This window comes from Chlorocebus sabaeus, chromosome 20 (assembly GCF_047675955.1).
Source record: "Chlorocebus sabaeus isolate Y175 chromosome 20, mChlSab1.0.hap1, whole genome shotgun sequence".
NCBI classification, from domain to species: Eukaryota; Metazoa; Chordata; class Mammalia; order Primates; family Cercopithecidae; genus Chlorocebus; species Chlorocebus sabaeus.
Window position 1 is genome coordinate 128,497,221 of NC_132923.1, and position 27,807 is coordinate 128,525,027.

General features: G+C 53.7%; 1 protein-coding gene across 2 annotated transcripts in view; it reads right to left on the bottom strand.

Annotated features, from left to right (window-relative positions):
- Positions 1–5,912: 5,912 nt before the first annotated feature.
- SLC45A1 (solute carrier family 45 member 1) overlaps positions 5,913–27,807 on the bottom strand; it is a 28,519-nt gene continuing 6,624 nt past the window's right edge. Inside the window, exons 3-9 of one of the 2 annotated variants that reach the window (XM_007980674.3) lie at positions 27,262–27,354; positions 26,608–26,832; positions 21,430–22,157; positions 16,055–16,208; positions 13,931–14,107; positions 12,231–12,436; positions 5,913–8,838 (exon numbers count right to left, since the gene is read on the bottom strand). In XM_007980674.3, the coding sequence (XP_007978865.3) occupies positions 8,572–8,838; positions 12,231–12,436; positions 13,931–14,107; positions 16,055–16,208; positions 21,430–22,157; positions 26,608–26,832; positions 27,262–27,354 (1,850 nt within the window). In that variant the 3' untranslated portion in view covers positions 5,913–8,571. The remainder of the gene's footprint in view (positions 8,839–12,230; positions 12,437–13,930; positions 14,108–16,054; positions 16,209–21,429; positions 22,158–26,607; positions 26,833–27,261; positions 27,355–27,807) is intronic. The other variant, XM_007980675.3, reaches the window with a different exon arrangement.

The window sequence follows — 27,807 nt, forward strand, 5'->3', positions numbered from 1 at the left end:
CCCCTGGGTGTCTCCCATGCGCTGTCTCATTCCTGGAGAGTGGGCGAGGATCCTGGCTGTTACGCTAGGTGGGGAAGGAGCAGAGGGAGAGTCGGCTGTTCCCTGCTACTCAGGACCCTGTTTGAGCGGCTTCCAGAAACATCCTCTGTCTGGGAAGAGGCTTTCCCTGGTGAGGGTGCCATCTTTCTGCAGAGGCTCCCCAAGCAACGGGATGGGCCCTAAGCAGGCATTGGCATTGGGACTAAAAGCATCTTCCCCTACCCCTCGCCATTCACCCCACACCTCTAATCTGTGGACGTCGCCAGCGTGTGTGGGCGTGTGGCAGCCTCCCTGCTCAGGAGACGTCAGAGCCGCCCTCACCTGTCTCTCCCCAAGGCCTGCCAGTGCCCCAGCACCCCACCCTCCCGCCCAGCTCTAGAGTCGCCCTCAGGTGGCAGATGTATCCCAGTCCTAAGGGGCTCTGACCCTCCAAAGGGGCAGCAGGCAGCCTGCAGCGTGTGGACATGGCCACATGGGCAGGCATTGTTGGAATCTGCGCTGTGGCTTAAGAACCTGTCGGGAATCTGCACTGTGGCTTAAGAACCTGTCGAGGGCGTTTTCCTGAAGCCTCAGGATTGTCCCCGGAAGTGTGTCCACCCCTTGTCGTCTGGGATGGGGCCATGAGTTTCTAGATGTTTTGGGACATGGGAAGAGAACAGCCCAGAAGGCTGTTGGTAAACTGCCCTCAAACCAGGCAGGATCCGCCACGTGGTAAAGACGGGGAGCAGCAGGCACCAGGCACTGCCTCACTCAGGACCTGAGAAAGCATCGTCATACAAGGACCTGAGTGGCACACGCAGTGACGGTCCTCGAGGCAAACAGCAGGGGTCCTGCTCAGCATCGTAGCTGACCAGGGCACAGGAATGGGCCTACAGGCTGGCCGCGGGAGCCCCAGGTGGCTCTCAGTCCAGGTCTTCAGTGAGAGGATGGCACTGGGGTGGCTGGGAGAGGCTAGAATCCAGGCGCTGTCTTTGTGGGTCTCTGGGACTGCCCCCCTTTAGGAAGCTGCTGTGTTTAGCAGGTACAGGTCTGTGAGGTGTAGATTTCAGGGTGGTCAAATGATTGGACCCAAGCATCTTGAGTAGATAGTAGGTTGATGCTACAACAAGGCCTCATCAGAGCTGGGCAGCTTCTCAGGCGTAAACAGCTGTGGCCATTGTCACCACTCTGCCATGCACGCATGTGAGGAAGAGGGCTGGGAATGCTAACCAGACATCTGCCGGGGGGACGGGGTGGAGGGAAATGGTGCTGTCCTCCAGCAGCACCCCCAAGCCAGGCCCTCGCCTCTTGCTGCCCCAAGGCGTGCCTTCTGCCCCTTTGTTCCTGGAAATGCATCCTCAGCTTGGACATGGTGGCTCAGCAGCCCCGCTGGTTCCACTGCAGGTGGGCTAGGGAGATGGCACTTGGCAGGACATGGTGTAAGTCCCAAGGCCTCAGCACAGTGTAGGTGTGCCGCAGGGTGTGTGGCTGCATGGTTGGTAAGTGTCCACGGTAAGTCTAGGGAGGGGAGACCTCACTTAGGCCTCACCTGGGTAAGACAAGATCACGTATCTGAAGGGCAAGGATGCACCGTGGAGAGATCGGCGGTGGCCTCCCACACACACGGGACTGCAAGCTTCCAGGCCCTCAAAAATCAGCACTGGTGAGCTATACAGTTGTGGATGTGATCAGCTGATGAATGGTGGTGGGGGTGGTCAGGGCCAGAGCCCTTCTGTGTGGAAACTGAGGAGACGTGAGGACCCCTCATCTGAGCTAAGAGCCCTCACTAGCCTGACAACGTGGTGAGACCCAGGGCAGTGTGGCTGGGCACCAACACAGACCAGTGACCACTGTCAGCCTCACCTGAGCAGCCCAGAAGGCCAGGGTACATATCTGAACTCAGAGCTTTGAAATCAGAACCAGCTCCCCAGACACTGGGGATGAAGCTGCCAGACCCCAAGACCAGTGGAAAAGTCTATCCTGCACTGGACCCCTGGGGTCCTTCCTGCTGCCCAGTGGAGACCCAGGAACAGCGGGGTCCTCGGCCTCCCTACCTTCTCCTAGGGAAGGTCTGCCAGATGAGCCACCCAGGGGAGGCAGCCGTGCACTTGGTCATCCAGTTGGACTGATGTGGGCTGCAGGATAAAGCCAGCCCTTTCTGGTTCATGAGGTTCCTGGACCTCCCATTGGAAGATGGAGCCTGGCTGGAGCTGGCATCCATCGTGGATCCCCCGGGGTCCAGGAACAGCCTCCTGCTCAGTCCCTGATGAGCTCCAGCCACGGATCCCTCACCGGGTCCTCTTGGAGGCGGCATTGTCGGCTTTTGACAGTCTCGGTATCTCGGGTCCTTTCCCTGAATTCTTGCTGAGTTCCTAGCTGCCCTGGGATCCTTGGCAACTCAAGTTCTGGGCCCTGGTTCTCTGCTCCTCCAATTCAAGGTGGCTTCTCCAGTGACTGTCTTTCCCAAGAGTGGTCATTGTTTCCTTTTGGCACCTCAGGGACCCAGACTGCAGAAGTCCCCCTGTGTCTCCCACAGCCCAGCTGTGTGTGTGCACAGGCTCCTTCTTAATGAACCAAGTTCTGTGTGGAAGGCACTTGCTCTGTAGATATTGGATGGATGGATGGATGGATGGATGGGTGGGTGGGTGGGTGGACGGACGGACGGACGGATGGGATGGATGAACGGACGGACGGACGGATGGGATGGACGGACGGATGGATGGATGGACAGACGGATGGGATGGATGGACGGACGGACGGATGGATGGGATGGATGGATGGACAGATGGATGGGATGGATGGACGGACGGACGGACGGACGGATGGGATGGATAGGATGGACGGACGGATGGATGGATGGACAGACGAATGGGATGGATGGACGGACGGACAGATGGATGGACAGATGGATGGATGGAGGGATGGATGGATGGATCCATCCTGCAGGGCAAGGTTCCTTGCTGCCAGTCCAGATGTGCTGTCGGGAAGTAGGTGTGAAGGACCAGATAGAAGGACCTTTTGGGTTGACTTAGGAAGGCATCCCAGGGACGCCTCTGCTGGGCACCTAGAGACCCTCCCTTCACATTTTCCTGACTGTGCCTGCCATGTGGGCCCTGCAGCCTCTGACCCCAGCCCTGGTTAACACCATCTTAGAAATGGGGAATTGGGCTTGGGTGATCGGCTTCTGGTGAACCCCTAGGGTTTGAGTATCCACTGGAGTAAATTTGGTTAAAAACAGGCCTTTAGGGCACCTTTCAGTTGTCCCAGAGAGGATTCCTGAGGCCATTTCTTGCCTATCCCACTGTTTTCTGGGCACCTGACCACCCAGCCCCGTCCATCCCCTTGGACCCTGCTGCTGGGCAGCCTTCAAAAGAGTCCGTCCCTGTCCTGGCCACCAGGTGGCAGTCATTACAAGGCCCAGGTGCTTTCCCTGGGCCTGCGGCCGCCACAAGACCTGCAGCCCTCGTGGTAGGGGCGAGCCAAGGCTCCCTGGCGATGGTGGGGAAGGCTGGAGGGTTTGACAGTGAGCACTGTGTAAAAGATCCGACATTTCCTGGAGGCAGGCGGCCAGACGGGTGGGTCAGAGATCAAGGGGCGACTGGACAGGCCCCAGCAGAGCAGGGTGTGGAGACGGCTGGGAAGAGGGGGCTGAGTGTGGGCAGGTGAGGCTGATGGCTGTGGGCAGGTAGGCAGGGCGGCACGGCTGTGAGAATGAGGGCAAAGGCCTTGTCTAGAGAACAGGAGGTTTCTTCTGTTCTCCGCTGCATCCCCCAGGGCTTGGGAGGTACCCGGTAGGAACTCAATGTTTCTTGTGTAGAAGAGAATCCCAGGACGGCATCAGCAGTGGATGACTTCCAAGAATCATGACTCCCATAATCATGCCTCCACTCCCTGAAAAGCCCCCTGAGCAGCTGCTGGGGGTCCTTGTGTGCCATGAAAGTACCCACCCCCAGTTCCAGACACCTGCTCCTTCCCTCTTCGGATGCCCTCCACCCGCTCCCTGCTGAGGATGACACGTCACGTGCCACGCACCCGAGTGGATTCTGCAGACACGCTCCAAGTGAGTACAGGGAGGGCCGGGACCGCCCGACTGCCGGGGGCCCAGGCAATTGTCAGTTCTTGCATATTCCAGGGAAACCACCTCTGTTCCCCCAGAAACCTGTAGCCCAGCCTGGTGAGTGTGGGAATGCCACCTTACCCTGTCCTGGTTCCCAAGGGAATGGTCCAGGGTTAGCCCAACAGCCTAGGGAGGTAGAAACACAAAACCCAGGGAGGCGATGACTTCTAGGGCAATTCCTTTGATGATGTTCAGTTTCCATGCTAAGTGCTGTGGGCAGCGCTCGATGGCAGTTCTGAGTGGCATCAAGGAACAGGAGCCACTTTCCAAGTTTGCTGACAAGAAAGTCAGGAATGGCTTCAGATCTTGGTGGCGCAGTTTTGGTTTTGAGTGGCCTGAGAAGCGTGAGTCTTATGGAGCGCTGGCCGATGAAGCAAGAGGCCTTCTCCCGCTGTCCCCTCACCTCTGAATGGGATGAGAAGCTCCTTCCAAGCTGAGCTCTCTGGGGAGCGAGCCCAAGGCATCCCTGCAGCAGCACAGTGTTCAGGACACAGGGAAGGAAGCCGCCTGCCCTCAGGGGCTCGGCCGGCTCACAGTGCTGCTGAGGCGCTCGGCGGCACGAGGCTGGACTCAGACTCTTTGGGCTCAAACTCCACCCGGTCGTGACCTGGGCCAGGTACTGGGTGTGCTTGTCTCAGGATCCAGGTCTGTCAAATGCGGGAATGGTACCTCCTTCCCAGCAAGGTCGGAGAATAGATTAAGATTCATTCACACGTGACCGTGTGCATAGTGAGGACTTCGCAAACAGCAAGCAGCGGTGACCACCCTCATCGTCACAGCCTGAATTTTTGTTGTTGTTGTTTAATTTTTTTAGACAGAGTCTCGCTCTGTCGTCCAGGCTGGAGTGCAGTGGCACCATCTCAGCTCACTGCAAGCTCCGCTGCCGGGTTTGAGTGATTCTCCTGCCTCAGCCTCCCGAGTAGCTGGGACCACAGGCGCCCACCACCTCGCCCAGCTAATTTTTTGTATTTTTAGTAGAGATGGGATTTCACCGTGTTAGCCAGGATGGTCTCGATCTCCTGACCTCATGATCCGCCCGCCTCAGCCTCCCAAAGTGCTGGGATTACAGGTGTGAGCCACTGCGCCTGGCCCACAGCTTGATTTTTAAGGAGAGAGAAATCCTCTCTGAGATGTGGAAGTCAAACGAATGTGGCTCTCAGTGAGTCCCAGGCCTTGTGGTTTGGAGCCAGTGACTGCCCTCACTGCCATCTGCTAGGAACAGACCTGAAGGTCAAGGGCAGCTTTTTGGACCCGGCCTGAGGGCAGTACCCCCACAGTTCGGGAGGCAGGGCAGGTTCTCAGAAAAGAGAGGCTGACAGGGACGATCCCCACATGTAGAAGCAATCTGTGTTTTGTTAGAAAGTTCTAGGAAGAGGGCCTAGGATTTGACAAGCCAAGAGTAAGAGGGAAGCCCCTTATTCTTCATTTTGACCAGTTCTTGGCGAAGACAGCCCAGACCAGAGGACAGCCACCCAACACCACAATTTCTAGAAAGTCTGAAGCTCTTCCAAGCAACATAAATGTGGGGAGGATAAGTCTGCAGTTCCAGGAAAAGCATGGGACTAACAGGGCCCAGGTCCATGGAGGCCCAATGGAGCTGTGTGACTTTGAAAAGCCACTAAACCTCTCTGTGCTTCAGCTACACGTGTATCAGGGACCATGAGAGCCACCTCGCTGAACTCATGACCATGAAGGGTAAAGCAGCATCACATGAAAGCACAGGGAAAGAATCGCTGGCTCCAACCAGGATGGACTGAATGGAGGAGGTGGCATTTCAGACAGGTCTACATGGATGAATCAGATATTGATCGGCAGAGAAGAGGTGGACTTGGCCTGCAGGAAGATCCTAAACACAGACACCAATTATGGCCCGCAAGGGTTCTATGGCTGTAGTACAGGGGCTGGCAACATGGCGGGTGGCCGGCTTAGGAAGATGGGCTGGGCTCCGTTTGGTGGGAGGAATTTCCACCTGATTCCTCAGGCTCTGGGGAGCCAGGGTGGGTGTCATGGAAGACTGGAAGAGGGGATGGGCTCAGGCCTGTGTTTATAGCCCCCCAGCTTCAGGGTGGAAGATGGATGTGAGGGTAGACAGGAAGCCAGGAGTCCGGCAGGGGTGCAGAGAGGAGCCGTGGGGCTCCAGGAGGCAGCAGGCAGTGGCACTGAAGAAGGCTATGGCCCATGGGAGGCTGGGGCTCACGTGGGAAGGTCGTAACCAAGGTGGGGAGGCCATGGTTAGGAGGGAGGCTGTGGCCCAGGTGGGGAGGTAGCCTTTCTGACTGGCCCTAACTGGTCACAGCAAGATGATAAGACATTATCAGAAACCCCAGACTCCCCCCAGGCTGGCCACGGGCCCCAGATTCCCTGTCGTTTGTTTTGGATTTGTGGTCAGGGATGTCTTCTATGTCCCCAGAACACAGGGACCATGCAGTGAGGGAACTGAGGGCTGCACAATCCCAGGCCAGACCCAGCTTGACGACAACAGGGACCTGACTGTGACCCCTCGTGGCCATTAATCACCCTGCGGGGAGGAGCCCTCCCAGGCCTCTGGGAAGGGGCTTCAGTGAGCTCGCAGTGTCAGGTGACGGAAAATGGTCAGTGGCCAGGTGGCGAGGGACGGCCACAGTCACGAGAGCTTTGCCAGGTTCATAAAGGGACACTGGGAGGCAGTGGGCATGGCCCGGGCAGACCCAGGCTCAGCAACACCTGTGCGCAGCAGGCACATGAGGTCCATCTGTGGAATGAACCCTTGGCAGATGGAGGGGGAAGAATGACTCAAACCTCGCCCTCCAGCCCCTAGTCCCTGCCTCTGGAGTCAAAGGGCAGGATGGGTGCTGACCAGCCATGTCGGCTCCAACCTCCTTGAGATTCCAACTTTTGGAATTTTACAATCCAAGCATCTTGGTGCCTGTGCTCCCTCGAACCTGTGAAACAAGTGCTCACCTCGGAGAACCCTCCCTGGCTTCATCAGGGCACTGCTCAAACGGCACCTTGCTAGTGAGGCCACCCAGCACGCCACTGCCGCCCTGTCCTCCTTCCCTGCACTTGCACTTGCACTGCACGGAGCCTCAGCGAGCCATGTGTCTCCCTTCCTCTCACATCAGTTCCAGCAGGGCAGAGTGGACACTCACAGCTGGATTCCTGGGCCAACCACTGTCTGTCACACCCAGGCACTCGCTGGATATCTGGAGGGTGGATGAGTGGATAAGAGGATGGATGGATGGATGGATGGATGGATGGATGGATGGATGGATGGATGGATGGATACATGGAGAAGTGGATATTTGGATGGGTGGATGGGTGAACATGTGGATGGATGGATATATGGCTGAGTGGATATTCAGATAGGTGGATAATAGTTGTATGAGTGGATGGATGGTCATGTGGATGGGTAGATGAGTAGATGTGTGGATGGATGGATATATGGATGAGTGGATATTTGGATGGGTAGATGGGTGGATATGTGGATGGATGGATACATAGAGAAGTGGATATTTGGATGGGTAGATGGGTGGATGGATGGATATATGGATGAGTGGATATTTGGACAGGTAGATGGGTGGACGAGTGGATATTTGGATGGGTGGGTGGATGGATGGATGGATATATGGATGAGTGGATATTTGGATGGGTGGATGGGTGGATATGTGGATGGATGGATATATGGATGAGTGGATATTCAGATGGGTAGATATTTGGATGAGTGGATGGATGGTTATGTGGATGGGTGGATGGGTGGATATATGGATGGATGGATATATGGATGAGTGGATATTTGGATGGGTGGATATTTGGATGAGTGGATGGATGGTTATGTGGATGGGTGGATATGTGGATGGGTAGATGAATGAATGGATGAGAGAATAAATGGATGAATGGACAAGTGAATGAATATGAGGCATTCTGATCCAAAAGACCTGTATGCTCTGACTCTACCCTGGGGTGCAATGTACAGAATGTATGGTCCAGTTAGACCAGGCTCTCTCTACCTCAGCATGATTGACATCGGGGTCTTGCTAGCTACTTGCCGTTGGGGTGGTCCTGTGTGCCGTGGGAAGTTTACAGCATCCCTGAGTTGTGACAACCAAAGCTATCTCCAGATGTTGCCAGATGTCTTCCCGGGGGTGGGGGTGGGGTGGCAAAATTGCCCCTGGTTGAGAAGCATTGAATTACACCTTTACTTTCAAAAAAAGATTCTTACAAACCTCCCCCTGCCCAAGTCCTCAGGGGGTAACTCAATCCCATACGGACCTCTCAGCCACCGGAGAGCAATGCCTAGAAACCGCAGGCTTTGCGGCTGTCGTTTATTATTTTATCACATATTTACATTCCAGTAGGCAGCCTGTCCCCCTGTCCACCAAGGTCCTTTGGTCCTCACTGGTCGGCCTGCTGCAGACCCCCAGGTGCAGGCGCGTGTCCAGAGTCGAGGCTCCACGATATCAGACATTCAGCAGGAGAGGCCGGTGCTCCTCATCTGCAGCATCGCTGGGAGGAATTTCATAAATGACAAACAGGGAGGAGTACAGGCAGCCCAGGAAGGACACGAGGCTGGAGAAGTACATCACTCCGTTGGCGCTGCCCACGGCCGAGGTCAGGGGCCCCAGGACGAGGGAGACCAGAATCTGGGCCAGGAAGTACTGGCAGCTCAGCAGAGAGATGTCCACGCCCATGCCCCGCCGGGTGCCGTCCGCACTGGACCCTGCAAACTGACCCAGAGGAAGAAACGTGTCAGCAAGACCCGTCGCAGCCGGCACAAGGTGACCGAGCTCCATGTGTCCTGCGAGCCCAGGAGGCCTGAGCGGCCACGCACAGCGGCCTCACATTTTCCAGTGCCGACGTGCACAGGGAGTTCAGCCAAGAGTTTAACAATGTTTGTGTTTGGAGAGATGACGACAATGAAAAGAATCCGTGACTAATGGGGCAGATGAGGTGGCCGGAGACACTTTCCCCCTCAGCACTTGAGCTCTTCCCCATCCTCTCACCCAAAGAAAACCAATCTGCACAGCCAGGCGGCCACTCCACTCCCACCATCCCATCCTTCACCTTCGTCCAGGATGGGACCTGCCCAACACCGCTCCCCACAGAGTCCTCTGCACATGGCGCCCTTTGGTCCTCTGTCTGAGGCTCCGAGGTCCTTGTGGCCTCCAGCTTGGACGCGTCACTCACTCTCCCTTCCCTGCATGCCACGCTGGGAGACAGCGGCTAAGAGTGTGGTCTGTGCAGAGCGACAGTGGGGAGCCGTGGCATGGATTTCCGTCACTCAGCTCACCCAGCACCAGCCAGCCTGCAAGGTGCTGGGTGAGTGGGCATTGCTGTGACTTGGGAGCCTGGGCCTCCCCTGCGGCTTCCCTGTGCCAATTCTACCCCCATCAGAAGGGCTGTGCTCAGGGCCAGCCCAGCTGAACGTGTCAGACTCCAAACTCCCTAAAACAAATCAGACCCAGGCCTAGGGGAGGCAACTGAAGCATGAGATTAAAAGGGAGAGAGAGAAACTCAGTAATCCAGGTCACATTTCTTTTCTTTCTTTCTTTCTTTTTTCTTTTTCTTTATTGAGACAGGGTCCTGCTCTGTTGCCCAAGCTGGAGTGCAGTGGCGCAATCTCAGCCCACTGCAGCCTCAGCCTCCTGGGTTCAGGTGATCCTCCCACCTCAGCCTCCTGAATAGCTGGGACTACAGGTGCATGCCACCACGTCTGGCTAATTTTTAATTTTTTTTTTAAGAGATGGGTCTGACTATGTTGCCCAGGCTGTCCAGGTAATATTTCAATGCAGCATTTTAAAATTTCAAAGTCACTGCAAAAGAAAATTATGGTGGGAACATTATGTGACCATAAAAAGGAATGAGGCTGTGATCCAGGAAACAGCATGGATGGAGCTCAAAGCCTACAGCTGCGCCACAGATGCCAGATACAAAAGACCATGGATTGCCTGACTCCATCACAGGAGACGTCCCAAATAGGCAAGTCCATGGGGACAGGAAGTAGGTTAGTGGTCACCTAGGTCTGGTAGAGTGGGAGGGTCAGAGGGGTGACAGCTGACAGATTCTTCCTGGGCTGACAAAACTGTTCTGAAATTGACGGTGGTGACGGTTGTACAACTCTGCGTGTGCTGAAACCACCGAACGGTGCACGTCACACGCTATTAGATGGTGCACGATATCTCAGTACAGCTGTTAAAAGTCTATGCTGAGCAAAATATCAACAAAAATTTAAGGCACTTTATTTATTTATTTATTTATTTATTTGAGACGGAGTCTCGCTCTGTCCCCCGGCTGGAGTGCAGTGGCGGCTCACTGCAAGCTCCGCTTTCCAGGTTCTCACCATTCTCCTGCCTCAGCCTCCCGAGTAGCTGGGACTACAGGCACCCGCCACCACGCCTGGCTAATTTTTTGTATTTTTTAGTAGAGACGGGGTTTCACTGTGTTAGCCAGGACGGTCTCGATCTCCTGACCTCGTGATCCACCTGTCTCGATCTCCTAAAGTGCTGGGATTACAGGCGTGAGTCACCGCACCCGGCCTGTTTATTTATTTACGCAGCCTTTGTCATCCAGGCTGGAGTGCAGTCGCGCAATCTTGGCTCACTGCAACCTCCGCCTCCTGGGTTCAAGCGATTCTCCTGCTTCAGTCTCCCGAGTAGCTGGGATTATGGGCACAGGCCACCACGCCCAGCTAATTTTTGTATTTTTAGTAGACACGGTTTCGTCATGTTGGCCAGACTGATCTTGAACTCCTGACCTCAAGTGATCCACCCACCTCGGCCTCCCCAAGTGCTGGGATTACAGGCATGAGCTACTGCACTAGGCCTTTTAAGGCACTTTTAAATGCCATTTTTCTTTTTGCCTCAGATTCCAATATGGTGTGGCTCAGCACTATTATTGATCCTCTTTTTTTTTTTTTTTTTTGGAAAGTATTACTATCTTTATTATGGCATGCAGTAGTATTTTATACATTAGGTCATTTTATAGTAAAAACATTTATGTACAACTGTAGAGAAACTGCTGCACAGATAGCTCCAACTTGAATTAGAAACTATTTTCTCTGTAGAAAATAGTAAAAATTATAACATTTACCAACCTAGCCCAACGAGTTCATTTAAACAAAATAGTAGCTAAATATATTATACGTTTATAAATACAGGTTGAATTCTGGGATCCAGGAGAAACTTGAGTTTCATTGATTGAAAGAGCCATGTTTTAAGTTATGTGAAGTGAAATTTCATTTTTTTTTTTTTTTTTTTGAGACAGAGTCTTGCTCTGTTGGCCAGGCTGGAGTGCAGTGGCACAATCTTGGCTCACTGCGACCCTCACCTCCAGGGTTCACGCCGTTCTCCAGCTTCAGCCTCCTGAGTAGCTGGAAGTACAGGTGCCCACCACAACGCCTGGCTAATTTTTTGTATTTTTAGTAGAGACCAGCCTGACCAACATGGTGAAACCCCATCTCTACTAAAAATACAAAAAGTTAGCTGGGCATGGTGGCACCTGCCTGTAATTCCAGCTACTTGGGAGGCTGAGGCAGGAGGATCGCTTGAACCCAGGAGGCGGAGGTTGCAGTGAGCCAAGATCGTGCCATTGCACTCCAGCCTGGGCGACAGAGCGAGACTCCATCTCAAAAAAAAAAAAAAAAAGGAAAAGAAAAATTGATGTTTTTGTTCTGCATGGTTTTTTGGCAAAAATTCTGATTTTTAAAAATACTGTATTAACATGTTATTGATCTGGATTGCTGAGTTTTCTGAGCTTCACTGCCTCCCCATAAGCCCCACCCTGAATGACTGGGAAAGGCATCAACAGGAGACCCCGTGACCTGACAAAGGAGTAGGAAGGGGCAGCCTCCCATTCCCTGCATCCCTGCAAAGGACAGAGCCCAACCCAGAGCCTGGGTGAGCTGGAGGCTTCTGCTAAGGAAGCAGTGAGGGGATTACAGGCAGGGTGCACGCCCCATGCTCAGAAGGGCCTCCCTTGGTTGAATGCTCTGCCATTGCTGTCTTGACAGTCATCACTGTGCACCAGGCTCTGCGGATTGTGCCGCTGGTCCTGGGGGACAGTTCTCAGGAGGGGCTTCTCCAAGAAGCGGACCCGAAGCAAGACAAGGGAGAGCACCTACCTTCTTACTCTGGTAGTAATCGCAGAGCAGCGAGTAGGGCAAGGTGCACAGGGTGGAAAATAAAACCCCGTAGGTTATGCAGAGCGACAGGACCACGTAGAGATTCCTGGAGAGGGTGGCGAGCCCCGTCCCCAGGCCGAAGGCGAGATAGGCGATGAAGTAGAGGGTGCGGACGCTGAGGAACTCCTCCAGCTTCTCCAGGATCGCTGCAGGCCACAGAGAGGGTGAGCGGTGCTACACGGCCAGAGCCTCCGGGGACTCAGCTTCCAGTGCTACCTCCCGGCGGCTGACCTGAAGCTAGCAGTGGTGGGACCTGGCTTGGCAGGCCACTTGCCCCAGACCAGAAAGTACTTCCTGGGGCACCCAGGGGAGCTGAGAGACTGCCCCAGTAACTCTGGTGGGTGCCCAGGACAGGGCTGTCTGGATGGATGGCAGGAACGGGGTGTCCTGTTCACACCGGCTCGGGTCAGGTCCCCCAGGGCTTCTGCAGGACGAGGAATCTTGGGGTTGTGACACCAAAAAGGCTCAAGGACTGAGGGTCTCGAGCTAAACCTCTGTGTTCTTGTGTAATTATGGGCACGACAGCAGCCCATCCCGTCATCGGCCACCATCTTTACACCCCCAAGATGACGCGACAGCATGGATATCAGCAACGGGGCTCCCTAGAATCGATAAAATGGGGCCAGTTCCCCATGCCCCAAGGCCACACGGCTATGGGGGAACCCAACACCCAAGGTGCCGCCCCGTGGACTCGCAAGTGAGATCTGACAAATTTCTTCTTGCCACAGCCCCTCAGTGACCCTCTGCTTTGGGGCTCGAACCCATGAAGTTGGGGGCAACTAAAATAAAGCAGTTAGCAGATTATGGCCTGAAGGCGAAGTCCAACCTGCAGACTAGTTTTGTAAATTAAAAAAAAAATTAATTTAAAAAATCAAAAAGAGATGACTATTTTGTGACATGTGAAAATCACATTAAATTCATATTTCAGTGAACACAGTGCAGTTTTATTGGCACATGGCATGCCCACTCGGTTTCCCCTGTCTGTGGCTTTCCGTGAGGGGCTGCAACAGAGACCGCTGGGCCGGCAAAGCTGGAAATACCAACTCTGCAGCCTTTTGCAGAAAAAGTGTGTGGACCTCTGGGATAAAAGTTGCCCGGTGCACGCTACCAGCCAGGCCCCATGGGGCTGGCACCTCGGCTTCACCCTGGTGTGAACTCAGCACCGTGCTCCAAGGGTACCCCAGACAGAGAACCTCAAAGTCATCTGGGGCCTGGCCCCTGCCCACTCCCACGCTCCACGATCACCCACCCCTGCCCCCACCTCCCTGGGGACAGGTTGCTCCCTGAATCCAAGTGGGAAGGAGCTGGGGGCTGGCAGACAGTACGCTGCCTGGGAATGGCCTCAGGTTCCCCCTGGGCCCCCACTTCACCCTCGCTACGGCCTGCGGGTATAGTCAGGTTCTGACAAGCACCCGTGCCCCGTAGGCCACCAGCTCTCAGAGGCCTGAGGCCCACAAGCTCCATTTCTTCAGTCCGGCTCCCCCAGGCCCAGTGCCCTACAGCCAGGAAAGACAGTGGCGCCCCCCAAATTGGGATGTAGTGTCTGCAATCATAAGGACATGAACCTGCCTTCACTTCACATGCTCCAGGGACCCAACCAAAGCCCTCACTACTGTGCCAGCCTGGCTGGCGGTGGGTACCTGAGTAGAAGGCTGCACTGAAGGCGTAGATGCACATGCCCCAGCAGCCCATGGTCACGCCGCTGTTGTACTTCTGATACGCCTCGGACGTGTGTGGGGCCTTGGGGTCCCCCTGAAACACCACCTCGCCCATGAAGTCCGTGTAGAAGAGCAACATCCCCTCGAATGAGAGCCACCCTGGAAGAAAAGAAAGGGGTTCATGACGCCGGGGGCAAAGGCCAGCACTCTGCCCTTTCTGTAACCAACACGTATCTACTGGTTATAAAAGCAAGGAGCGATTAGAACTGTGTTCGTTTCTGATATGGTTTGGCCGTGTCCCCACCCAAATCTCATCTCTAACTGTAGCTCCCATAATCCCTGTGTGTCACGGGAGGGACCTGGTGGGAGGTAACGGGATCATGGCGGTTCCCTTGCTGTTTCATGGTTGTGAATACGTCCCATGAGACCTGATGGTTTTATAAATGGCAGTTCCCTGCACACGCCCCCTTGCCTGCCGCCATGTAAGATGTGCCTTTGTGCCTCCTTTGCCTTCTGCCGTGATTGTGAGGCCTCCCCAGTCATGTGGAACTGTGAGTCCATTAAACCTCTTTTTCTTGATAAATTACCCAGTTTTGGGTATGTCTTTATTAACAGTGTGAGAACAGACTAACAGAGTTTCCTTACAATTTTTTTTTATTTTAAACCACTATATATTTCTATAAACATGAGGCAAGGGTAGCAGTGGAGGTGCTCCAGCTACCTTGGCAATACAGGGGAGGGGGTCCATTTAATTGGGAGAAATCCACCGGGAAGCACGGCATGGATGTGCTGGCAGATGTGCTTAGCACTCCGTTCCTTGAACCATGGGAATTCCGTCTTTGGTAGAGGAAGGTGGTATTTATAGGTCCTCTCGAACCATAATGAATTATCATCTACAATGTTCTATGCCATCGAGAATTATTAAACAGACTCGTTTTGATGGCAGCAGAATATTTCACAGTGTGGGTGCACCCTGATACGTTTAACCCTTCCCCAACTGTTTGACATCTCTATCCCTGATCGCAGACTGTGGCTGTCCTAAGCCATGCTGTGATCAGTACCTTGCATATACATTCTGAATATAGTTTTTGATTACGGGCTTGCATGGAATACTGAGTAAGGTCACAGGGGGAAAAGGTAGGACCATTTTCAAGATTCTCACCCATTACGAAACTGCCTTCTAGAAGGTCATGTTGATTTATGTCCCACAATACACGAGAGCCTAGATTATCTCAAATTCTTTTTTCTTTTCTTTTCTTTTCTTTCTTTTTTTCTTTTTTTTTTTTTTTTTGAGGTGGAGTCTTGCTCTGTCACCAGGCTGGCTGGAGTTCAGTGGTGCCATCTCAGCTCACTGCAATCTCCACCTTCTCGAGCAATTCTCCTGTCTCAGCCTCCCAAGTAGCTGGAACTATAGGCACTCGCCACCACGCCCGGCTAATTTTTGTATTTTTAGTAGAGACGGGGTTTCACCATGGTGGCCAGGATGGTCTCGATCGTCTCACCTCGTGATCCACCAGCCTTGGCCTCCCAAAGTGCTGGGATAACAGGCGTGAGCCACCGTGCCCAGCCTCAAATTCTGAATCATGTTCAAACGTTCAACCACTCAACAGCGAAAAGAGACTAAATGGAATGAAATGCAAGTTGGCGCTTTTCAATGGTCATTCAAAGGCGAGCCGTGTGAATTTATGAACGGCAATAGACATGGGCAGGCAGGTGTGGGGTCTGTGCTTGAAGACAGAGCAAGACAAAGTTGGAAGGTGGGAAGGTGGGAAGGTGTGGGTCCATCATTTCACTGTGGAGTTGTCCAAAGGGCTTCAGGTAATAAGAATTTTGGCTCTGTGGAGACCCAGATGTCGGATCCAGAGTGAGCTATGTGGCTCTCAATGGTGACACCTGGTTTAGTTTGGGGCTGTCCAGGGCAGGCACCCCAGAGAAAAGCCCTCCAGGGCAGCCACCGCACCCCAGGCCTGCCCTTGGTGCTGCTGTAGGGGGCTGGTGAACATAGAAAAGTTCTGGGAAGGGAGGCTCAGGGGCATCCTGGGAGGCCAGTGGGGCGAGAGCCCTAAGCAGGACCGGGACTACGGGGAGGCTTGGCCGGGAGCTCACCCAGGAAGTGGTTGACGCAGAGGGTGCGCAGTGCCTTGGGCATGTTGCAGATGGTGGAGCAGAGGCGGCCCACGGACAGAGGCTGCTCCACGCGCTCGCTGGAGCCCGTCAGCTCGCTCTCGTACTTCACACCGTTGAGCAGGATGTTGGCGACCTGGGAAGAGCCCACAAACCCCTCATCAGAGCCCCGCACCCTATCAGGCAGTACAGACTCCGCTCTGCTCAGGGGAATGCGTTCTCGGAAACACCACACGGGTCCGTCTTCATATCAGACGGCATGAGCCCCGCGTGGACACCAACCTCAGGGGAACGGCTTCAGGGCATCGCTTCGAGGCCCGGACCAGTTAAGACTAGAATTTCATTTCAAGTATGCCTACAGTTTGGCCACAGGACACGATCTGTGCCACAGGGAGTGAGATAAGACTTTGCAAAATGCAAAATACATTTGAAATACAAACACGTGGGTCAGTTCAGATCCAAACACTTAGGAAGTCCTTTCTTTTTCACAAGAGAAGGCTGGGAAAGACTTATTTCAAGGTGGCCACCAGGAACATGTGTTCAAAATTCTCTCTGGACAGGTGGAACCTCCACCACACAGAAGACAGGGTGGCCCTGCCCACACGAGCACCTCAGCCCTCGACAGGGGCTCACACAACACACAACAAGCCCCACGGTCAACAGGATGGAAACTGGTGCGAGGGGCTTCGATTTCTTTCCGGGGCTCAAGAACAACATTCCATGGACATCTTCACTAGGTTTGCAAACTCCTCCTGGAATGAGAAGGTTTCATTCCAAGTAGCCCTGCTTGGGTTTGGGGTACAGACTCCAGTCAGGGGAACTTGTCATTTTGTTGTTGTTGTTGTTGTTGTTTTAGAGACAGAGTCTTGCTCTGTCGCCCAGGCTGGAGTGCAGTGGTGCAGTCATGGCTTACTGCAGCCTCAGCCTCCTGGGCTCAAGTGATCCTCCTACCTCAGCCTACCGAGTAGCTGGGACTATAGGCGTGCACCACCACGCCTGGCTAATTAAAAAAAAATTGTTATGGAGATGAGGTCTCACTATGTCGCCCAGGCTGGTCTCAAACTCCTGGCCTCAAGTGATCCTCCCTCCCACCTCGGGGAACTAGTCGTTTTTGAATTTAGACGTTTGAGAGCAAAGAGGCGCTGCAGCCTCGCTCCACTGGGGTGTCTGTGGTGCGGTCGGCCTTGGACACTCCCGGTGGGAAAGGAAGCGGAAAGGCCGCAGTGCCGGCTCCCAGGACACCCACATCAGCAGAGCGCGTCCCCCACGCCTGCAGAGGAACAGCGCTGCAGTTACACCTCTGTCTCCGTTGAGCCTGGATGTGTTTATATTTAGCTCACGATTTTTACTTTCCTCAAAGCACTGATGCATAAATTACACTCTATGGAGAAAGGAAATGGAAAAAGGGGATGAAGATGAGATTTTTTTTTTTTTTTTTTTTTTTTGAGATGGAGTCTTGCTCTGTTGCCCAGGCTGGAGTGCAGCCGTGTGATCTCGGCTCACTGCAAGCTCTGCCTCCCGGGTTCATGCCATTCTCCTGCCTAGGCCTCCCCAGCAGCTGGGACTACAGGCGCCCGCCACCACGCCAGGCCAAGTTTTTTTTTTGCATTTTTAGTAGAAACAGGGTTTCACTGTGTTATCCAGGATGGTCTCCATCTCCCGACCTCATGATCCACCCGCCTCAGCCTCCCAAAGTGCTGGGATTACAGGCATGAGCCACCATGTCTGGCCCAAGATTTTCAATCACACCTAAAGAACTGAATCTAAAGACAGTTTGAACTTTTTGAAACAGTCTGGGATGATCCAGTGTTGACAAAGGCAAGATAAATTACCCGGGCATCATCCACAACGAGGCTGGCGGCGCCCTCGACCTGAGCAATTAGAAAACCTCTTTCCGGCCGGGCGCTGTGGGGTGGCTCAAGCCTGTAATCCCAGCACTTTGGGAGGCCGAGATGGGCGGATCACGAGGTCAGGAGATCGAGACCATCCTGGCTAACACGGTGAAACCCCATCTCTACTAAAAAATACAAAAAACTAGCCGGGCGAGGTGGCGGGCGCCTGTAGTCCCAGCTACTCGGGAGGCTGAGGCAGGAGAACAGTGTAATCCGAGAGGCAGAGCTTGCAGTGAGCTGAGATCCAGCCACTGCACTCCAGCCTGGGTGACAGAGCGAGAGCGAGACTCCTTCTCAAAAAAAGAAAACCTCTTTCCTTTCCTTCATAAGGATGGGCTTCCCTGGCTCTCCAGTGATTCCCAGTTCCTCAAGCCCTTTCCAGACAAGAGCTCTCTGTGTCCTTGGTGCCACCAGGAGCCTCAGTAGATGTCCCTGTGAGGCCTGTGCACGCCTAGGCAGCGACCTTCCTCATGCTGAGACTGTACGCAGGCATGAAGACACCCCGGCCACACACACCAGGGAAAAGCAAACGAAAGGCACCATCCTGCTCACTCCAAGGAGAAAACGGGGCCGGGTGTGGTGGCTCACACCTGGGATCCCAGCTCTTTGAGAAGCCGAGGTGGGAGGACCACTGGAGCCTAGGAGTTCAAGACCAGCTTGGGCCACATAGTGAGACCCCATCTCTACAAAAAATAAAAAAATTAGCTGGGCGTGGTGGCACACACCTGTAGTCCCAGCTACTCAGGAGGCTGAGATGGGAGGATCACTCGGGCCTGGGAGATTGAGGCTGCAGTGAGCCGTGATTGCACCACCACCTTCCAGCCTGGGCAACACAGTGAGACCCTGTCTCAAAACAAAACCAAACAAGGCCAGGCTCGGTGGCTCACACCTGTAATTCCAGCACTTTGGGAGGCCAAGGCAGGTGGATCGCTTGAGCCCAGGAGCTCAAGACCAACCTAGGCAACACGGTAAGAGCTCATCTCTATATATTTTAAAAAAGTAAGTAAAAACCAAAACAAGACAAAATAATCAAAAAAGAAAAAAGAAAGAAAAGGAGAGGAGAGAAGAGGAGAGGAGGGGGGAAGGGAAGGGGAGGGGAGGAGAGGAGAGGAGGGGGGAAGGGGAGGGGAAGAGAGGACAGGCGAGGACAGTAGAAGAGAGGGGAGGGGAGAGGAGAGGAGAAGAGAGGAAAATAAAGGAGAGGAGAGGAGAGGGGAGGGGAGGGGAGAGGAGAGGAGAGGGGAGGGGAGAGGAGAGGAAAATGAGAGGGGAGGAGAGGAAAGGAAAGGGGGAAGGGAAGGGAAGGGGAGGGAAGGGGAGGGGAGGAGAGGAAAGGGGGAAGGGAAGTGGAGGGGAGGGGAGGAGAGGAGAGGAGAGGGGGAAGGGAAGGGGAGGGGAAGAGAGGAGAAGAGAGGACAGGAGAAGAGAGGGGAGGGGAGAAGAGAGGAGAGGAAAATAAAGGAGAGGAGAGGAGAGGGGAGGGGAGAGGAGAGGAGAGGAAAATGAGAGGAAAGGAGAGAAGAGGAAAGGAAAGGGGGAAGGGAAGGGGAGGGGAGGGGAGGAGAGGAGAGGAGAGGAGAGGACAGGAGAGGAGAGGAGAGGGGAGGGGAGAGGAGAGGAGAGGAGAGGAAAATAAAGGAAAGGAGAGGAGAGGAAAGGAGAGGAGAGGAGAGGGGAGGGGAGAGGAGAGGAGAGGAGAGGAAAATAAAGGAAAGGAGAGGAGAGGAAAGGAGAGGAGAGGAGAGGAGAGGAGAGGAAAATGAACAGTGCAAGCCCCATTTCCAGTTAACCTCCGACTAAATCAGGGAAGTCATCTAGGCAGAGACAGGACACGTGAACCCCTGAGGGGGAAATGAACTGAGGACCGGGTCCCATTTAAACCCAATGGGACAGGGCCAGGCAGAGCAGGGTCTACTCCATTTAGGAGATATGGCCCATGTGCCTCTGTGGCCAAGTGAGGCGTCTCCTGGGCCAGCTCTCCAGGCTGCTCGGCTTTTCCAGCTGCCTCCCTCGAGGGACCAGGCAAATGACACTGGGCTTTGTAGGACCCGGAACACCACATTCCTCCTGAAATGCACTCTCCTCCTGCAACGCTCGCTGGGGTGGGCAGGCCAGTAACTCTTATGTCTACTTTAAATAAGAGAATAACCTTTCTTTACTTAAAGACCATGGATTCTGGCTGGGTGTGGTGGCTCACGCCTGTAATCCCAGCACTTTGGGAGGCCAAGGTGGGCGGATCACTTGAGACCGGGAGTTCAAGACCAGCCTGGCCAACATGGTGAAACCCTGTCTCTACTAAAAATACAAAATTAGCTGGGCGTGGTGGCGGGCGCCTGTAGTCCCAGCTACTCGGGAGGCTGAAGCAGGAGAATCCTTTGAACCTGGGAGGTGGAGGTTGCAGTGAGCCGAGATCATGCCTCTGCACTCCAGCCTGGGCAACAGAGCAAGACTCTGTCTCCAAAAAAAAAAAAAAAAAAATCAGCCCATGAAACCCCACAGATCAGTTGGTGGTCTTGCAGCTCATCTGACATATAGAAAATACAACTTAAACAGCTTTCTGGAAGGTTCTTGGCCTTCACGGAAGATGGCACTGCCCTGGAGATTCCCATTTGTACAGCCTCCAGGAGTGAACCGATGTCAGGCACCAGGAGGGATGATCCCAGACACATCTGCAGGTTCACTGTCAGTGAAGACTTGGATGTACTGGCACGGGATTCCCACAGGGCAAGAAACTGTGGCCAAAATGGGCTGGAGCCCGGACGTCTAGGGAGAAATACCAGGAACAAGTGGGGTGCACACCATGCCTGTAAGAAACTCACTGGCAGGACAAGCCCAGCCTGAATTACGTTTGGGCAAACATAAGTGTTTAAAAGAGTTGTCACTGTCGCTCCCAGCCAGGATTTTAAACCACCTGATACCTAACAAATGCTCTGAACTCACTCACTCAGGTGGACTCAGGCCCAGAACTTGTTCACTAACATGCAGGGGAAGACGTCATGTTTCTGAGACATTTTTTTTTTTTTTTTTCTGAGACAAGGTCTTGCTCTGTCACCCAGGCTGGAGTGCAGTGGTGCAGTCATGGCTCCCTACAGCTTCAACCCCCTGGGCTCAAGCCATCCTTTCTTCAGCCTCCAGAATAGTTGGAACCACACATGTGTGCCCCACACCCGGCTACTTTTTGTATTTTTAGTAGAGATGGGGTTTCGCCATGTTGCCCAGGATGATCTCAAACTCCTGAGTTCAAGCAATCCTCCTGCCTCAGCCTCCTAAAGTGCTGGGACTACAGACGTGAGCCACCGCGCCTGGCCTCTAAGGCTTTTCTCTTTAGGCCAAAGCACTTGACAACACCTCCATGACAGCCGGGAATTTCTTCCTGGATGGACTCTCCCTGTTCGTCATGTAACTGACCAGGGGGACCCCCGACGCTGCCCTCTGAGCCCCGGCTCCCCTGACATTTGCTGTTACCTGCTGACTGAAGGTCACATTCCTTCTCCTGCTAGTTTCGGGACCCCCTCCTCCGGCCGTGTCTGGGATGGCCAAGGTTTGGGGTCTCTTCAGAATCCCTGACGATCTTGGCTTAGAGGTGTCCAAGGAGCCCACCCTCAGAATGTCCCCGTCAGAGCCGGAGGTCAGGGCACCCTCTCTGCCCTCCAGAAGTCCACGGTCCTGGCGGTAGAAGCCATCGGGGGCCCGGGGGAAACTGACGCTGATGGGCGGCCTGGGGACGCTGCCGGGGATGGCCAGGTAGCTGTCGTGGCCGCCTGTGAAGCAGTCAATGAGGACGCTGTCTATGTTGGCGGTGCCGAAGGATGAGGCGAACTCACTGATGCCCGTCAGGGAGCTGTCCCTGCTGATGAAGCTGCCGTACTTGGGTGTGAGGGGGCTAGGTGGGGAGATGGGGCTGGAGAAGTTGGTGGCCACGTGCGACGGGAGGGTGTCACCCGGGCCTTCCTCTGGCAGGACAGGTGGGGATGGGGGCAGCGGGAGGCTGGGGCTCTTCATAGCTGCCCGCTTCTCACCCGGCGGCCGCAGCGGCCTCTCAGGGATGCTGACCAGGGTCAGGACGGTGGTGACGCTCAGGGTGACCGCGGTGAAGAGATAAATGACACGGAGCTGCCCCCCCAGGGCCCTCCCAAAGCCAGTTTTATCCCAGTGGATTCCACCGACCACGTATCCGAAGCCTCCTCCGAGACCTGGGGAAAGAGACAGGGTTTGAGTTCCCTTCTGCGGGAGGAGAAGGCCCAAGCGTGGTGGCTCCATTTCTTAGAAGGACACGCAGGTAGCCAAGGCCATTCCAGGGACGTGGGCACAGTACTCGTCCCACCTAAACCCCAACAAAATGGGACAGGATTCCCAGGGCGGGCCCCTCGAGGAGGTCTCCCTCCTGTCCTGCACGGCCACCTGCAGGGCCCTTCCTGGCGCGACCCCCAGCGGCAGCACAGTGACCACCTGCCCACTTCCCCTTCCACTTCCTGCCTGTTCCACTTTCCCCGTAACCTTTCAGGCCCCTGGAGCAAATGCTGACACGGGATACATCCTCCCTCCAAGGCCCCCTCCAGCTCAGGGCCGACCCCATCGCCCACACACAGCCGACCACACGTGTGCACGTGGGTGTTTGACCCTGTGCATGGAACACCATGAGGAGAGTCACCCCTTCTGGTGACCACAGACGGGTCCCGCCTCCCCACACCCTGGTGGGCAGCTCTCTGATCTCTGAGCCATCAGCCCACAGCAGAAAAGTAGGGATTGGATCACTGCTGTTCCTGTTGTTCTCGCTCCACGCCTCGGGGCACCGGCCAGCCCAGCCCTGGCCACGGAGCACGGCAAGAAACTGTGGGCGATGCCGTGGGGGCCCAGCCAACAGCAGCGGGCAGATTTACCTCCAGACACCGCGGCTTCTTCCAGCTCGGCTCTGTGCTTCAATGGCAAAGCCAGGGAAGCCACAGGCGCTGCACCCCAGCCAGCTGTGCGTCCACGACACCCACCCCATCAGGGACCCGGTGTTGTATTTTGTTTTATTGTGAGTTCAGCCACATTTTGAGTCCGTCTAGCGTTGAGAGGAGAGGAGGGCTCTCTCGGTTTACTGCTGCTGGTGAGGAGGAACCTGCCTGCTACCAGCAGGGATTTTTGGTTTGGGGAAGACTTGGCCACATGAGGGGTTTACCTTTCAAATAAGAACTTCTATGGACAGGCCTGGGCTTCAGACACTCCCAGCTCAGCCTTCCACACATACCCAAGGGTGGCATGACTGTGGATCTCATTATTTCGAGGTTTCACTGCAGATCTTCCTTCCTTTGTCCCAGATGGGCCTTTTCATTTCACTCGCACGCCCATTTAAAAGCCCCAGTCCAGTCCCTTCTCTGCCTCTGTTCTTCTAGACCTGGGAGTCTTTCTGCCTCCCCACTGCCCCCCGGGGCATTTTATTATTCTTGACTTCCCACGCTCATGATTCTAATTACCTTCCCTCCTCCCCTCCTGAAAGACATCATTGCTGTTCATGACCCTTATCCAAGGTCAGATTTCAGATAAACTTTACCTTTTATCTATTTATTTTTTTGAGACGGAGTTTCACTCCTGTTGCCCAGGTTGGAGCACAGTGACGCCATCTCGGCTCACTGCCACCTCCTCTTCCTGGGCTCAAGCGATTCTCCTGCCTCAGCCTCCCAAGTAGCTGGGGTTACAGGCGTGCACCACCAGGCCCGGCTAATTTTTCTATGTTTAGTAGAGGTGGGGTTTCACTATGTTGGCCAAGCTGGTCTCGAACTCCTGACCTCAGTTGATCTGCCCGGCTCGGCCTCCCAGAGTGCTGGGATTACAGGCGTGAGCCACCGCACCCGGCCCAGATGAACTTTGTTACTAATTTTCTTGAATGATCGAAGTGGTGCATTCTCATAGACGGGCGTAAGGTAAAAACCAACGTCCCTCTTCCACTCTGCCAAGCCCAGCACTCGCCCAGCATGGCCCCTTTAGAGGTTCCCTCGCCCACAGCAGCGCAGGAAACAGTGTGGAAACAGGGAGAAAAGCGGCAACATTTTCCAGGAGATGCGACCGGGGCTTGGGGAGGCCGAGCCATTTGCTCAGTGTGGACTTTCAGCTTCCAGAGCTCGAGACCCCAACCACTGGGTGACCCAGCCTCTTCATTCGGGTCCTGTATGGGTCTCATTAAGCCTTTCCCTTGATTTTTAAACATCGTTCCAATATCTATTGCTTTTTCAAGACTAGTCAAGTGCAGCAGTGAGGGCTAGGGAAAGAGTGGAGGAAGGAGTTCCGTCTGTAACTGACTGTGAGCCATCAATCAAGACAACTCACTACCTTCAGCCCAGCCAATTGCTATTTTATTTGTTTTTTATTTTATTTTTTACTTTATTTATTTTGAGATGGAGTTTCGCTCTGTCGCTCAGACTGGAGTGCAGTGGCGTAATCTTGGCTCACTGCAACCTCCACTTTCTGGGTTCAAGCGATTCTCCTGCCTCAACCCTCCCGAGTGGCTGGGACTACAGGTGCGCAACACATACCTGGCTGATTTTTTGTATTTTCAGTAGAGATGGGGTTTTGCCACGTTGGCCAGGCTGGTCTTGAACTCCTGACCTCAAGTGATCCACCCAGTTGAACCTCTCAAAGTGCTGGGGTTACAGGCATGAGCCACCATGCCCAGCCCCAGTTGCTATTTTAAATGGAATTTTTTTCTTCCATTTTATTCTGCAACAAGGCAAATATTTTATATAGAAAAGCTAGAGTTATTGATTTATTTAATTTTATGTTTTTAGAGATGTGGTCTCACTATTCCCCCAAGCTGGTTTCAAACTCCTGAACTCATGCAATTCTCTCGGCTTCGCCTCCCAAGGTGTTGAGATTCGGCATGAGCCACTGCACCTGACCAGTATTGACTTTTATACAGCACACTGATAACTAAGCATCATACTGAACTCCTGCACTGCTTTGCAGCCAATTCCCTTGAAGTTTCCGTACGTCCAGCCCCAGAGACCAGTGGGGCTGACCTCGCTCCTTCTGTTTGTGTCTCCCTAATGGCAGTGGTTCTGTGGGACGGGTGCAGTCTTGCCTCATTCCTGACTTTGATGGTAACATTTCTCCTGTTTTGCCACTAAGCATACCACAGGTGTGTATATATACACACATACATGCATGGTATGTATAACACGTGTGGCCATGCACACACACTTGATCCTCATTCTCTGTAGATTCTGTATTTGTGAATTCACCTCCTCACTACCATTTAGCAAGGTAAACCCAGAACCAGACCTCACGGTGCTCTCACCATCATTCAAGGATTTGCACACAACAGCACATCGCCTGCACTTCCAAGGGCACGTGGTCCAGCTGAGGCCCCGCAGGACTGAGCTCTGCTTTCTTGTCTCCACACTCACACTGGAAACAAGAGTTGGTGTTTGTTTGTTTGTTTGTTTGTTTGTTTGTTTTTGAGACGGGGTCTCGCTCTGTTGCCGGGCTGGAGTGCAATAGCGCGATCTTGGCTCACTGCAACCTCCGCCCCCCGGGTTCAAGTGATTCTCCTGCCTCAGCCTCCTGAGTAGCTGGGATTACAGGCATGCGCCACCACGCCTGGCTAATTTTTTGTATTTTTAGTAGAGATGGCGTTCTCCATGTTGGTCAGGCTGGTCTCGAACTCCCGACCTCAGGTGATCCGCCCACCTCGGCCTCCCAAAGTGCTGGGATTACAGGTATGAGCCACCACACCTGGCCAAAGCAAGAGTTTTTTTTGTGGTCTATTTAGTGCCACCTTTTTTACATTTTTATGTTTTCTCTTGGCGTTTCACTGTTTAAATGGCCTCCAAGCTGCCTGACGTTCCCAAGTGCAAGAAGGCTGGACGCGCCTCATGCAGAAAATGCATGCAACAGTGACGCTTCGTTCAGGCGTGAGTTGCAGCGCTGTTGGCCGTCAATTCAACATTAATCAGCCAAAGGCATAGATGAAATAAGGGGTTTTAAACAGAAACACATACAACAAGGTTATGTGTTGATCCATTGATGAAAATGTTGTGACTGGAGGCTCACAGGAACCTAACCCTGTATTTTTCCTAGGAGCGAGACTCGGTGTTTGCTAATTCAGGGTTTGTGGTGACTTTGTAGAATGTAACTACCTCAAACAATGAGAATCCATGAATAGAAACATTTGGATTTATAGACCTATAATTGTTGTTTATGTGTCAACAGCATAGGTTGTGGTTGATGGGTGTTGTGTGAGATATGTGTCTTCTTTTTTTTTTTTATGAGAGACAGTCTCACTCTGTCACCCAGCTCCCAGGTTCACGCCATTCTCCTGCCTCAGCCTCCCGAGAAGCTGGGACTACAGGTGCCCGCCACCACGCCTGACTAATTATTTTTTGTATTTTTAGTAGAGACGGGTTTCACTGTATTAGCCAGGATGGTCTCGATCTCCTGACCTCATGATCCGCCCGTCTCGGCCTCCCAAAGTGCTGAGATTACAGGCGTGAGCCACCGCACCCGGCCGAGATATGTATTTTCAATCACTTCAGTGTTTCTGTATATATTGGAATTCTCCCAGCTTCTTTGTTAAATCATGGAGTGAGGAAGGGCCTCAAAAGCCACACGTCTGAAGCCTGCAGCCCTGCACACCCCGCCTCGGCCCTGCTGTGGGAGACTCACCTGCCAGGAGGGCGTGGATGTTCAGGCCTCGGTCCTGGTCCGCGGGGCCGCACACGTCCATCATGTAGGCGTGGCTGGGGTTGTCTGCTGAGTCGGCGCTGAAGTCCATCAGCACCACCCCGCACACGGTCAGCAGCAGGCCCCACTTGTGGTTGCCGGTCACGTCAGCCAGGGCGATGCCAATGTCCCGGCCATTCAGCAAGAGTGAGAGGCCCAGCAGTGCCCCTGGACACGGAGAAACGAAGTCACCCCAAGAAAATGCAGACCAGCTGTATCCCCCGCAGCTCACGACTTACGTCTAGAATCTTTAGGATCCAAGAATTTTTAAAACTTAAACCTCAAGCACAGCCCGGTGGAAAAGTCGCCTGCAAACTCACCATATATTTTGCACTTGGATGGGGGTTTTTATTTCATTAAGCAGAGAAGAAATGAGATGAACTTTATCAACTCATTTTTAAAAATGATCAAAGGATCTATTCTCACAGTTAGGTCAGGTTACCGGGCACTCCCTGCCTCACACCAGTGCAGGTCCGGAGCTATCTGGGTAACTACTATGGTCAATGTTCTTTTAAATTTTCCTAAAAGGAGGCAGTTGGGGCCTTTTTTTTTTTTTTTTTTTCCTCTCCATTTTATTTCCATGCCAAAACAACAGACCTATAGCCAGGACAAGAATGAAAGGGCGTCTCCTTCCAAACCTTGAGGTACACCGGTCACTCCAAGCACCCAACAGAGGCTGCAGTAGGAATCCTGAAACAGAGCAGGCCAGTGGTCATTGCCAGGGTCCCCACGGCACATGGGGACATCGAATCAGCCTCCACATTCCTGAAGTGGTTGCTCTCAAACACCCCCAGTGCATCAAAAGAATAAGATGATGAAACAGAGTCAGTGACAAAACCCTGAACTCGGAAACCAAAGCTAACTCTTGGGATCGCTCGGCATCTCCTTAAATCCTCCACTTTGTACCCTAAGGCTCTAAGCAGCCACAACTTTCCTTGGGAATCCAAGAAATTTCAGGACCTTCCAGGCCCACGTGACACCAAGTGCTATGACTTGGATCCTCTGACAAGGAGAGCCTGGCATGAGATGGCGTCAGCCCTTGGGGGCTGCTAAATCCCTGTTCTATTGTCTGGTTTTGATAAGGAACTTAAAATCTGGGATATGACCGGCAGTACCTGTGTTCCCCACAGTCCCAGACTAATG